This window comes from Erinaceus europaeus, chromosome 7, assembly GCF_950295315.1.
Source record: "Erinaceus europaeus chromosome 7, mEriEur2.1, whole genome shotgun sequence".
Classification (NCBI taxonomy): domain Eukaryota; kingdom Metazoa; phylum Chordata; class Mammalia; order Eulipotyphla; family Erinaceidae; genus Erinaceus; species Erinaceus europaeus.
Window position 1 is genome coordinate 113262241 of NC_080168.1, and position 14648 is coordinate 113276888.

The 14648-nt window shown below is 40.0% G+C and overlaps 1 protein-coding gene across 2 annotated transcripts in view; it reads right to left on the reverse strand.

The window, feature by feature from the left end:
• Nucleotides 1-14648, reverse strand: part of SCN8A (sodium voltage-gated channel alpha subunit 8) — a 185833-nt gene that overhangs the window by 120872 nt on the left and 50313 nt on the right. The window contains exon 2 of one of the 2 annotated variants that reach the window (XM_060195347.1): nucleotides 12492-12821. In XM_060195347.1, coding sequence (XP_060051330.1) covers nucleotides 12492-12767 — 276 coding nt within the window. In that variant the 5' untranslated portion in view covers nucleotides 12768-12821. Of the gene's footprint in view, nucleotides 1-12491; nucleotides 12822-14648 lie in introns of those variants that run through there. The other variant, XM_060195346.1, reaches the window with a different exon arrangement.

Here is a 14648-nt window from a genome sequence, read left to right on the forward strand (position 1 = left end):
CATATATTTCATTATACATATCATAATAATATAGTCACACAGGAATGTATGTATGTATATATGTATATATACCGAGCTGAAGAACAATCTGCAGTGATGATAGCAATAATTATTAGTCCAGTAAGTTGGCATTTGCTTTTAAGTAACTATGAGCTATACAGCTAACATAGAAATAACAAATAGGATATTGAAATTAGTGCAGACTAGGAATGTTCCTAGTGGTGACCACAGAATTCGAGCTCAGACCTACAGGGGTGCAGAGGTTACATAGGCTCCTGTGCTGAATACGGGCCCCAGATCAAATTGATGAGGTTTACAGTTAACAATATTTATATACTTTCCCTATATTTGGGAGCTATCCTCTTGCTTGATCCAGCTTTTCATTCTTTTTTCCAACTATGACACCATCTCCCCAGACAATAACCTGGGTCCATCTGCATAGCAGATGTCAGACTCGGGCAAAAACTAGTAAAGTCACTGGCCCCTTGGAATATACCTAAAATTGAACTACTTACTAGCTTCTTCCAAAATGGAGACCCCAAATCTTTATCTGCAATATTCTTGCCTTTAGGTTCATGATTAGTCAACAATTTGTTCTGCTTTATATCAACTCTTTTTCAGCCTCCAGGTTCCAGATGCTACCATGATGCCAACCTGACTTCCCTGGGCAGACAACCCCACCAATGAGTCCTGGAGCCCTGCCTCCCCAGAGCCCTGCCCCACTAGGGAAAGAGAGAGACAGGCTGGGAGTACGGATTGACCAGCCAATGCCCATGTTCAGTGGAGAAGCAATTACAGAAGCCAGACCTTTCACCTTCTGTACTCCATAACGACCCTGGGTCCATACTCCCAGAGGGATCAAGAACAGGAAAGTTTTCAAGGGAGAGGGTGGGATATGGAGTTCTGTTGGTGGGAATTGTGTGGAAACATACCCCTCTTATCCTACAATCTTGCCAATATTTTCATTTTATAAATAAATAAAAATGTTAAAAAGAAACAACAAATATTATCTTTTCAAATTTTTCCTGTTTTAATAAAGGAACATATAAAGCTTAATTTTATCAGATTCTATTTAAAACTAGAAAGCTGTTCAATAAATGACCTATAATGTCAAAACAACGACGCTATGTTCAAAAGTCCTTATGCCCTTTTCCAAATATGGTGCTGGATCCTCACACGTGATACCACCACTTATTGGCCTTCCCAGCATCAATTTTCTCATTCATCTATTTGAGAGGGGAGAGGCAGAGGAAGAGGCAGACACTAAAATATTACCCTACCATCCATAAAGCTCCTCTGTGCTGTCTGTGATAATCCTTGTGGCTACTGGGCTTGAACCCTGGGCCCTTCAAATTGTAAGATAAGTGCCATACTAAGTAAGCTATCTCCCAGCTCCCTGATACCTTTCTTAATGCTGGTTGGCTTAGTGGGTCCCTGAAGTAAAATCATTATTATAGTCCCACACCGTGCCAGGAAAAGCTCCAGCAAAAACACAACTGACTGAATTCCCAAAGTATCTATGTCCCAGTATCTATGCCCTTTAATATACTGAACTAGGGGTGAGGCTATGATGGTCAAATAGAAGGACCTGTTTTTCTTTATCCCTACGACCACAAACTCACAGCATACAATGAAAATTATGTATAGAAATGGGTTTGGAGGGAGTCGGGCTGTAGCACAGCAGGTTAAGCGCAGGTGGTGCAAAGCACAAGGACCGGCATAAGGATCCCGGTTCAAACCCCGGCTCCCCACATGCAGGGAAGTTGCTTCACAGGCGGTGAAGCAGGTCTGCAGGTGTCTATCTTTCTCTCCTCCTCTCTGTCTTCCCCTCCTCTCTCCATTTCTCTCTGTCCTACCCAACAACGACAACAACAATAATAACTACAACAATAAAACAACAAGGGCAACAAAAGGGAATAAATAAATAAAATAAATATTAAAAAAAAAGAAATGGGTTTGGAGACCTTTGTTGGTGGGAATGGTATTTAAAAAAAAGAAAGAAAAAAAACTGGGGGCCAGGTGGTAGCGCAGCGGGTTAAGCTCACATGGTGCAAAACGCAAGGACTGGCGCAAGGATCCCCCCCCAAAAAAATATATGTATATATATATTCCTATTAACTTATAGTCTCATAAATCACTAATTAATATGAGAGTGGAAAATGGATCAAATGTCTCAAAATAAATACATTAATTAATTAATTAACTAATTAATTAATTAAAGAAATGGGTTTGGATCTCAAACAAACTTCCATGGCAAAAGGTCAAAGTGCTGCATCCAAGCACTGAGGACACAGAGACTCCCTCATCCATGATAAAAAGTCAGTTTCCTTGGCAACCAACCAAAATTAAGAAAACAAATGAAAATAATATAAGTGACAAGGGGAGCAATATTCACATGATAGGGGTGCCAGAAGGAGAAAAGAGAGAAAGAGATTAATTATTATTTGAAGAAATAATAGCTGAGGAGCTAAGGAGGATTTGAGAGTATCAAGAGAAATAAATCCAAGCCTATGCTCACCAAGGCAGATAATAATTAAAATGGCAAAGATCAAAGCTAAGGAGAAAATATAAAGCAAAGCAAGAAAAAGGCAGAGTCATCTATGAGGGAACTCCCATAAGACTATCAGCTAATTTCTCAACAGAAACTCTAAAGACTAGAAAGGACTGGCAGAACATATTCACAGTTTTGAATGGGAAAGATATCTAAAAATATTCTATCCAGCCAGGCTATCAATTAGGTTTGAAGGAGTGATCAGGAGCTTTTCAGGCAAAGGGTAGTTTAAAGGAATTTACTACTTCTGAGTCATTCCTACAAGAAATACTAAATGAACTTAAATAAAAGGAAAACACTGAGTGCTTTCTTTCTCTCATCTGGACTAAGTAAAGAAACAAAGCAAGGGATCAAGAAATATCCAATGAAGACAGACCCTTGGATTCAGACTGAAGGACTGAGGCTACCAGGGACAGCTAGAGTGGAGTAGGTTGCAATGATGGAGAGGAGGGTCTAGTGGACTTTGGTGGAGTTCTTCAGTGGTGGGTGACATGTGATAACACATTTAGAAGGGGTGAGAAACTGCATTTCTAGAACATTTGTAGTCTTGTAGATCAAAGTTACTTCAAAACACAGATAAATTATAATAGCCAATATATGGAACTAAAAGCAGGACGTAAAAATATGGCTTTCTAAAATTTTAGCTTATACTTCTGATGCTACTGTTGTTGGTAATCACAGCCTACTGTCATTCCTTTTGTTCTTTGGCTCCAAACATGAGACGCCCATTACAAGAATCTAAGGGTTAGAGACTGGGCAGCGGCACAACCAGTAAAGTGCACAAGTCAGTACACAAGAGGACCCAGGTTCAAACCCCTGATCCCTACCTACAGGGGGGAGGAACACTTCATAAATAGCAGAGTACTCTATAGGTGTCACTCTTCCTCCTCCTCTTTCACTTTCCCCCTACTTTTCTCTATTATCATATATTTAAAAAAAAAGGAAAAGGTGGTTATGGGGTTGTGGATTTGTCATGCAGGCACCAAGACCGAGCAATAAACACAGTGGGAAAAAAAAATCTAAGTGTGGTCCAGGAGGTGGCGTAGTGGATAAAGTATTGGACTCTCAAGCATGAGGTCCTGAGTTCAATCCCTGGCAACACATGTACCATAGTGATGTTTGGCTCTTTCTCTCTCCTCCTACATTTCTCATTAATAAATAAAATCTAAAAAAAAAAAAAAGTTATAAAAAAAATCTAAGGGTTAGTTACTTAACACACACACTTAACATAGTACAAAACTCATACTTAGAATGCTCCTACTGATGACCACAGAATGCAAGTTTGGACCTACAGGGATGTAGAGGTTACACAGGCTCCTATGCTGAATATGGGCCCCAGATCAAATCGACGGGCTTTATAGTCAACAATATGTATACATTTTCCCCATATTTGGGAGCTACTCTCTGCCCTGATCCAGCTTTCTAGCCCTTTTTCCAGCTATGACATCATCTCCCCAGACAATAACTTGGGTCCACCTGCATGTCAGATGTCAGGCTCAGGCAAAAACTAATGCAGTCATGGGACCTTTGAAATATATCTAAAATAGGGGTCGGGCGGTAGCGCAGCGGGTTAAGCGCATGTGGCACAAAACACAAGAACTGGAGTAAGGATCCCAGTTCAAGCCCCCGGCTCCCCACCTGCAGGGGAGTCGCTTCACAGGCGGTGAAGCAGGTCTGCAGGTGTCTGTCTTTCTCTCCCCCTCTGTCTTTCCCTCCTCTCTTCATTTCTCTCTGTCCTATCCAACGACAACAACATCAGTATCAATAACAACAACAATAATAACTACAACTATAAGACAACAAAGGCAACAAAAGGGAATAAATAAATATTTTAAAAAAAGAAATATATCTAAAATAGACCTACTAGCTATTTCTAAAACAGAGACCCCAAATCTTCATCTGCAATATTTCAGCCTTTAGGTTCATGAGTAATCAACAATTTGTATAGCTTTATATGTTAACTCTTTTCCAGCCACCAGGTTCTAGATGCTACCATGATGCCAACCGGACTTCCCTGGACAGATGACCCCACCAATGTGTCCAGGAACCCCATCTCTCTCCATAGCCCCACCCCACTAGGGAGAGAGGCAGGCACCCAGAGGGATCAAGAGTAGGAAAACTTTCAAGAGGGGATGGGATACTGAACTCTCTGGTGGTGGGAATTGTGTGGAATTGTACTCCTCCTATCCTATGGTCTTGAGATATTTTTATTTTATAAATAAATTTAAAAATAACTGCTTTCACACAGAGGGATCCTGTCTGCCCTCTCTAGCTGTATCTCCTGTCTTACCAAACCATCTATCATGCTCCAGTTACAACTAAACTCACTGCTTTAAACAGTTCAACCATTTCTATGTCTCTCTGCCTTGCATGTATTACACACTAGAACTTTTCATTCTTCTCTAACAGGTGAAAAAAATTTTTCATTACCATTCTTTCAGGTCCAGCTCAAATATTACCTCCTCTCTGAAGATGGCTCCACTCTCTCAAACAGAACTATTCTTTTTGCTGTTCCCACATTAACTCATACGTATACCTATTAGAGCAGTTAAGATAGTACTGTCATGTTTTGATTTACATGTTAGTTGTCTTCCACTGGGCCTTGAGATCCTTAGAAGCAAGGGTCTATCTATCAACTACTATGGCTTTCTCAGCTTAGCAAGGGAGTACGTAATGTGGTGGCCCTCTACGGGAATGGGTATTACATTAAGACGGGCAATTCATACGTGTTTATTGAATGTCTGAGTGAATCTATTATGCATGAGGAAATAATACAGAAAAATCAATGAACCTATAATGATATCCGATTTTCTGGGAGGTGTCTTTTTTTTTTTTTAAGAATTTATTTATTTATTCATGAGAAAGATAGGAGGAGAGAAAGAACCAGCCATCACTCTGGTACATGTGCTGCTGGGGATCAAATCCAGGACCTCATGCTTGAGAGTCTGGTGCCTTAGCCACTGTGCCACCTACTGGACCACTGGGAGGTGTCTTAATGAAACTATATATATTTAATGTTTATTTATTTATTTTACCTTTTGTTGCCCTTGTTGTTTTATTGTTGTAGTTATTATTATTGTTGTCATTGATGTCGTTGTTGTTAGAAAAATGGAGAAATGAGAAGGAAAAATGGAGAAGGAGAATGAGAGAAATGAAGGAGGGGAAGACAGAGAGGGGGAGAGAAAGACAAACACCTGCAGACCTGCTTCACCGCTTGTGAAGCGACTCCCCTGCAGGTGGGGAGCTGGGGGCTTGAACCCGGATCCTTACTCCAGTCCTTGCGCTTGGCGCCACATGTGCTTAACCCGCTGCGCTACCACCCGACTCCCAATGAAACTATATTATGACTTTTCCATCCTTAAGGGCATCCACCATAAACATTCATTAGTTTCAATGTGAGGTGCCTCTTATCTTCCCTATGGCTTAGATAATGTGCTGAAGACATGGTGTGAATCAGAAACAAAAACATGAATAACTTCATACTGAAGCAGTAAGATGATAAAAAGTTATCAAATAATGATAGTAGAAAATAAAAAAAAACCCTCATTCTCCAGTATTCTCTAGAGACACAGCATGATATGGGGGGAAAAACAAGCATGTTTAATTCATACCGCTCTCAAAGTGAGGCCTTGCTCTTCCACATACTAGTGAAGAGAATCTGAGCAAGTAAATGTACATTTCTGAAGCACATTTATTTTCCTATTTGCAAAAATGTATAACATTTTACTGAGTGCTCCTTAATACTTCTGATCCCTAATGACTGTAGAAATGATAATACTTTTTTTAAGAAAAAAAAATTTTTTTTGCCACCAGGTGCCAGCACTATGAATCCACTGCTCTCAAAACCTTTTTTCCTTTTTTTTTTTTTAAACTTCTATTATTTTTTATTTTATAGGACACAGAGAAATGGGGGGTGGGGAATAGAGGAGGAGAGAGAAAGGCACACACCTACAGGCCTGCTTCATAGCTCGTGAATCATCCCCCACGCAGGTGGAGAACAGGGGCTAGAACCATGGCCCTTGCACATGGTAATGTGTGTGCTCAACTGACGGTTCCACCACCTGGTCCCCATTTAAATTTTTTATGAGAGACAGAGAGATGTCAGAGCACTGCTCAGTTCTGACATACAGATTTAAGAGTATTGAGAGAATGAATGGAATCACCCAAGGAGAGTACTCAAGATTAGGGACAGACACGTGGACCAGGGGCAGGGAAACAGCTATACTTTCAGGAAAGGTGAAGTAATAAAAGAGATAGAAAAGGAACAGATCAAGATCTAAGGAGAATTAGACTAAGCTGAGCTTAATCAGCTTTCTTGTACACTATTTTATGCCCTTGTCTCTGAGTCCCTGCCCATGTTCTTTCTCCCTACCTTGAGCCTATCCCAATTTTCTAAATTCAAGGTCTTATTCAGATACTACTCATAAATAATTAAGGAAGTTAGGCTCTTTTGGGGGGTCAGTTACCTTGTTGAAAGTCATAACACACAATAAAAATTAGGGCCTACCATTTTGTTTTCTTATATTGTTGCAAAAAAAAAAAAGCAGTATCTGGGCTTATTGTGTAAAAGCAAGCAATGCAGCACCTCATCAGCAATATTTCAAATCATACTTAATGAACATGAACTTCCATTATACTGAACCTGCATTCTTGTACACTGTATGTGTCTGCTTAACCAGGTGCACCACTGCCTGGCCAAAGATGAACAGTTTGTCTCTGTTCTGCACACCTGTTGAAAGTGTGTGAAACATAGTCACCAAGAATCTTCTCCAGGAGCTCATGAGTATAAGTGTGTGTATGTGAGAGAGAGAGAGAGAGAGAGAGAGAGGAGAGAATTGTCAATAGCATTGAGAACATGGTTCACTGCTACACCTAGTCTGAGTTAAACTTAAGATGTACTTCTTATCATAAGTAGGACTTAAGATCTTAATTATTAATTATAGAAGAGGTTTCAGAGTTGAACCTGGACAAATAGTTACACTGTCAAAATGCTGAGTTAAAGGGGCAAAGTTTTCTCCAGAAGAAGGGCTGGGGGCTGGGGGGACACTTGGTGAGCGCACACATTACTATGTTCAAGGACCAGTGTTCAAGTACTCAGTCCCTCCCTGCCTGCAGGGGGGAAAGCTTCATGAGTGGTGAAACAGTATTGCAGGTGTTTCTCTCTTACTCCCTCTCTACCTCTACCTTCCCTCTCAATTTATCTCTGTAACTATCCTAAATAAATAAAAATAAAAGAAAGGGATGGACCAGCAGGCAGCGGGCCCTAAGGAAGCAAAAAAAAAAAAGAGTGTTCCACAGTTAAAATAGGTGGTAGACATATATGTGAAATATTACTAAAAAGCTACAGATAAAGGAAGACAGAATTTAAGTGATTTGGTCAAGAACAAAAGAGAGGCAACGATAAGACTAAAATAGAGGTTTTATATTCACAGTTAGGAATTCTTTTCACTATACTATTCTGTTGGTGGGCTGGAGAATTAGAGTGAATGAATATAATCTTCCTTTTAAAAGTAGTAATATGTGGAGTGGCTAAGTAGACAGTCTTTATTTAGCAAAGCAAATGCATTCTCTTTTGCAAGGATTATTTAAGGCAGTTCCTGAAAAGTGGTGGGAAATGTCCTCTTAAAGTCATTTCTCCTCTCAGAATTGTTTGATTTGTGGGTCAATTCTCAGTGTGCTTTCTTGCAGGGAAAACCTTGCTAATTTGGTCCAGTGAATGACCTAGTAAGAAGTATTGGTAATAACAATGAAGATTCACAAGTAAATTTGCAAGCACATTATTTTTAATCAACTGAAAAATCCCTTGCTTAACTTTATAATTAACCCTCCTGAAATGCTACTGGTGTTCTCAGTTTGGGTGTTCTTTTATTTGCTTTATTATTATCATCAAAATATGCATTTATTTTATTTGAGAGAGTGAGGGTGCCACAGCACCAAAACTACCTTCAGTGTGGTGGGGGCTCGGCTTGAACCTGGGTCAAACACATAGCAAAGCAGTCAAAGCAGTACTCTATCAAGTGAGCTATTTTGGCAGACTTACATTTACGTTTTATGAACTTAAATTTTTTTAAATTATTTTTATTTATTGGATAGAGACAGGTATAAATCAAGAGGGTAGAGGGAGGTAAAGAGGGAGGGAGGGAGGGAGGAAGGGAGCGAGAGAGAGAGAGAGAGAGAGAGAGAGACCGACCTGTAGCACTGCTTCACCATTTGCAAAACTTTCCTTCTACAGATAGGGAGCAGGGGCTCAAATCTGGGTCCTTGCACATTATAACATATGCGTTTAAAGATGTGTGCCACCACCTGACCCCTTATGAACTTTTTTGTATGGTGGCACATTCCATAATTTAAAAAAAGTGATTGAAAATACAATTAAAGTTATTTGTTCCACAAACTATCTACCCTTGTGGTGAGCCCAGAGGTTGAGGTTTTACTTTGTATTGTGAAAAGCCAGTCTTGCAGTCATCATCATCTGGCCTACCCAAGAAACAACACAGGTCAGGGTCAGAGATCTACCCGCTTTGGGTCCCTCATTCCAAGTCAGGACCACTGAAATCTAAAGGACTAGAGATGGAAAGAGGTGCTGCCTATGGGGCAGGAGCCAGGAAAGGCATGCAAAGGAAATCGAGGCTTTGAAACAAAAAATGGTTCTATATGTTCTTCACATATTAATTCACCCTAAGGAAGAATTTTAAATTACTTGTGTTAAGTCATGCTAAAGAAAATAAAATTTAAGTTTATTTGGACTAAAAAATAGTTCTAGTACAGAGATTGTAGCCACCTGGAAGGCTAAGTACAAAGGCTTCCTTTACCTACTTTACTTTTTACTATGCAAGTACTTTCTGAAAATATGTATCAATTGGTTGAACTTATCTAAACACATAAAACCTAAAACCTAAAGTTTGCTATTTCTCTTTATTTCTATTAAGATCTTGAATGCAGTGTTAGGAATTAAGAAGGGAATATATTGTACCCAAAAACATTTCAATTTTTTAATATTTATTTATTCCTTTTTTGTTGCCCTTGTTTTTTATTGTTGTAGTTATTATGTTATTGTTATTAATGTCCTCGTTGTTGGATAGGAAAGAGAGAAATGGAGAGAGGAGGGGAAGACAGAGAGAGGGAGAGAAAGACAGACACCTGTAGACCTGCTTCACCGCTTGTGAAGTGACTCCTCTGCAGGTGGGGAGCCGGGGCTCGAATCGGGATCCTTAGGCGGGTCCTTGTGCTTTGCACCACCTGCGCCTGACCTGCTGCACACCTGACTCCCAACATTTCAAATTTTAAAAATAGATGTAGTACTCTTTTAAAAATAGTCCAAGATTTTATGTTCCCTTATTCACTAACCCAGAAAGTCAAACCTCACCCCCCCCATACCAGTCCCAACTTGCCAAAAGCCTAAGGGGGAAAAAAATCAGACTTAAAGAAAGAGAAGAGTAAATGGGGAGATAATGGTAGGAAAACTCCCAGAACTGTATCTCTAATTTTTTTTCTTTTTTGTAGTACCAGGGAATAAACTCAGCACATTTCACATGTGCATTATTGCTGATATGCCTCTGTGATCTTGTTTTTATTCTATAATTTGTGAGAAAGACACTAAATCACTATTCCACCACCCATGAAGCTCCCTTAGTGTTGTCCATGGTGCTCCCATTTGGTGCCAGTGATGAAATCCAGGGTCTTACTCGTGGTGAGGCATGTGCTCTATCTGGTGAACTACTTCTGAGGCCTCAATAAAGTTGAAGAACCCCATTCAACTTCTTTTTTAAAAATATTTATTTATTTATTTATTCCCTTTTGTTGCCCTTGTTGTTTTATTGTTGTAGTTGTTGATCTCATTGTTGTTGGATAGGACAGAGAGAAATGGAGAGAGGAGGGGAAGACAGAGAAGTTTGTAACCCCATTCAACTTCTTTTTTTTTAATATTTATTTATTTATTTATTCCCTTTTGTTGCCCTTGTTGTTTTATTGTTGTAGTTGTTGATCTCATTGTTGTTGGATAGGACAGAGAGAAATGGAGAGAGGAGGGGAAGACAGAGAAGGGGAGAGAAAGATAGACACCTGCAGTCCTGCTTCACCGTCTGTGAAGCGACTCCCCTACAGGTGGGGAGCCGGGGGCTCGAACCGGGATCCTTACACTGGTCCTTGTGCTTAGCGCCACCTGCGCTTAACCCGCAGTGCTACCACCCGACTCCCCCATTCAACTTCTTAATTTCTAGATGAGAGGCTCAGGAAATTAAAATGATTTCTTAAGAGAGATGAACTGGTTTTGAGACTTTTTACCTTCATTTATTACTTTCTTTTGCTATAAGTTGCTTATGGTAGCTTAAATAATATAAATAGTAAGAGAAAAATATAAATACTAAATATGAAGTATGATAAAGTTAGTTATTTTTCACTTCCAGTCTACTATTTTTTATATATTATTTTTTGTTCCTTAAACTTTCTACATTTCCCAGTGGAAAATGAAGCTTACTAATTCCACATTTTCTTAGTATGTAGCTGTGCTACAACAGAAGTAAAGGACCATTTTTTAAAATATATTTAATTTATTTTGGGAGGAGAGCTTCACTCGGGCATATATGACTTCAGGGATCGAACTCTAAGACTTCACACATGAAATCTTGCACTCTACTTACTACATCACCTCTCTGGCCCCTGAATGATCATTTCTGTGCAGACAATGCCTGAACTATTTTTACCACCCTGACTGAAAATGCATCTCCAACTATAGCTAAGTCAAGAGATCTCCTCGCCTCATCTTAGGTTTTGCCTATTACTAAGTCAAAGGCAGCAAAATGTCTTCCACAGTTGAGGTGCAATTTAAGTAGGACAATTTCAAAGGCTGTTTTGTCTATAATTGCATGAAGCCTTAAACCTCGTCTGAAAATATCTACTAATTTAAATCTTTGTCCCCCCCCCATTATATATATATCTACCATCACAGGAGCTTCATCACTCTAGACTGACGTCAGATAGAGACAGGAGAGATACCTGAGAAGAAGAGAAGGAGAGATACCACAGCACTAAAGCAGTCCCTATGTAAAATGGGGGGGCTCAAGGTTAAGTCACACTCATAGGAAAATAGCTGCCTTCCCAAATGAACTATCACCAGCCTCACATTTTAATTCTGTAAATGATATCTCTTCAAATGAGGAACGCCTTAAATAGCATCAGGTGTCAGTTATCAGAATTTAGTGGCTAATTATTATACAATCACTTATTTGGGGATTTATCCAGTAGACTTTGCTTTTATATTTGCCTTCTGAAAAAAGATAATGAGAAACAGAACCAAGTTTATGTTAACTATTTGCTAGGGAAGTCTGAAGCTCTTGGTATTTCTTTTACTCATGCCCCTAACAAGCAGGAATAACAGAACTGAGTCTAATGCAAGAATTAGTGCTAAGTCAACTGTGTAACAAGGCCAGAGACCTGGAGTCTCCTTCATTGGCTCAGCTGGAGTCTCCTTCATTGGCTCAGCTTTAACCAGTTAAACTCCTGTTCCCAACAGCTGTGCTTAAATGTTACAAACCCACCACCTCCATTACTTTAACATCAGGATCTGATGCTGCTGCAATAATTACATCACCTTTATAATTAAAGATAGAGTTTTGAAAGTGTATATGAGAGTCTACAGGATTGTACTATAGCTTATTTCACCTTTCCCAAATTCACTTAAATAGTCCTGCCTCACTTATATTCTGTTTGTCTGATCTGGCCATCATCCGAAAACAAGAGTCTTAATAACAGGGTTGAAAAGTGGTGAGACCCTAAAATGACCCTTAGTAGCAATGAAACTGAAAGATAATAAATCAGAACTGAGATATGTTCATTATTTGTCCAAATTTTGGCAAAGAAACACATTTCCTTCTCCCCTGTGTCCCCTAAACCTGTTAGGAAAGGGGCATCTGAAGCCATTCCACTTCTTCCTCCAACTCACTTTCTGCGTCAAATAGTAAGGGTCAAAGTCCTCCAGGGGAACTGCGACCAGGCCTTGTGGGATGTCCCCATAGATGAAAGGCAAACTTTTCCCTGCTTCCAGATCACTGTTTGGCTTGGGCTTGCTGTCTTCATCATCTTCCCGATGACTGCCATCAGCTTTTGGTGGTTTCTTAAGCTTGCTCTCGGCAATGCGCCTCTCGATGTTTGCCAGTGACTCAGGGGTGAAAGGCTTGAAACTATCAGGGCCTGGTGGTGCAAGCAGCCGTGCTGCCATCTTCTCATCCTGCAGCAGCTTCGTTAATTATGCTGCGTCCGGGACAGGTCTGCTCTGGAAGAAACAGTAACAGTGCATTGGTCACTCACCACTTGAAGAAACCGGACTGTTATCTCACTCTCAACCTTTAATCATAACTTTTACAATACTTGTTGAGTTGTCAGAAAAGTCATGGCATATTTTTTACACAGAAAAACAGAAAAATATTAGTATAACTTTTCCAACAGCCCGAGAGATTTCTCATAATATGGCTATTTTTTGCTTCAGTAAATCTATGGTGTGAATGGACTTGGTTCACAACCAGCCCTCGGGAGAACTAACTGTTGAGTTATCACTCAACAGTCAAACTGAAACATGTGAGTTTCCAGAAACACTACTATTTATTATTTACATGGATGCTTCTCACTGTTGGGAATGACAAATATGACAAGGATAAATTCCATATCCTCGAGGAACTGTATTCTGAACTAAAAAGGCGTAATTGGCACTGTCCAGGGATACAACTTAGCTTGGGACTCCTTACATGCTCAAGTCACCTTCCTTACCTGAAAGCTTAGTCCCCAAAGAAATATTCCTCCTCCAAGGACAACACAAGGGTGAACTGCCACTGTTTTCAAATTTGAGTTTATGAAAACAACAAGCCATCCAAACTTTGGAGACACAAAGTATAAACAAAATAGCTTCCACCTGCTTTGACTTTTTCATTTCAAATAATTTTTCAAATGACCAAACTATGTATAATCTACCCAGTATAAGTCCAGAAGTATCTTCTTTGATGACCAAGCTCCTGCCAGGGACAAATGCAAAGTACTTTTCTCTGCAGAGCTATGGGAAAAGCAAAAGGGAGTGGAACCACAGAGAACTTCACTGAAGCAACAGCAACTGCAGGAAGAGTGGCAGAGCAAAGCTTAGGAATAGCCCTGAGAAAGGCTCAACCCAGGAAGGTGAAAATGGAAACAGGCTAACAAAGCAAATTTCCCTTCTAGAAAGAAAAAGCACCAGTGATTTCTGAGCAAGGTATTTGAAAAGCCCATCTATACACACTCCTGGGTTATTTAAACACATGCCTTGAAAGTGAGGAATCCCCATTGTTAAAGTCAAAAGCGTTGGGTGGCAGTCACAAAAGGACCCAAGGAGGTGAGTATTACCATGAAAGCTTTGGGCTTTACTGGCAGTTCATCTGGTGCTCCTGGTGCTGCTTTTCCTTTTAGTTTTGTGAGTTCCACAATGACAACTTGAGAAATTTTTTAATAGGCTATAGAGACGCTGTTTCCCCCCTATGTAACCCTCAGGGCCAACTTCAAGGCAGGTATCCACAAAACTTGAGTTTCCTCAGGAGAACAGTAGTAGAGTTAATTACAAATAATTTGGAAATGAAATACCCAAGGTCTACTTTCATAAATATATCCAGAGACCCCAGATGTCTCCAGAAGTGGTGACTATAAGTAAGGCACCGGCAGTAGGTATGGAGATTGTGTGCAGGTGTCAATTCAGAGCTTAAAATGTGGGACTGATGAGGCCAGCACAACCCACAGAGCTCACTTAGCTCCATGCTGTGCTAAAGCCTCTGCTGCATAGGCAGTGGGGGTGAGAAGCAAGCAATTTGAGATCTTCAAGGGGTTTTACAGATCCAGTCCATTTCAGTTTACAGATGAGGAAAGGGGGTCCTAAAAGACCTTGCAAGTTGCCCAAAGGCACGGAGCCAAGATAAACACCAAAAACAAAATGCTCTGATTCTCAACTCATACTTCTCTCATTACAACAAATACCAGGTACCCACCCTCCTATCCTATCTTAACTCCCACTATCCCCAACAAAAATAATGGGATTCATCAAGAATTAAAGGTGAAAGCCAAAGGCTTTACTGACTTATGACTTCAT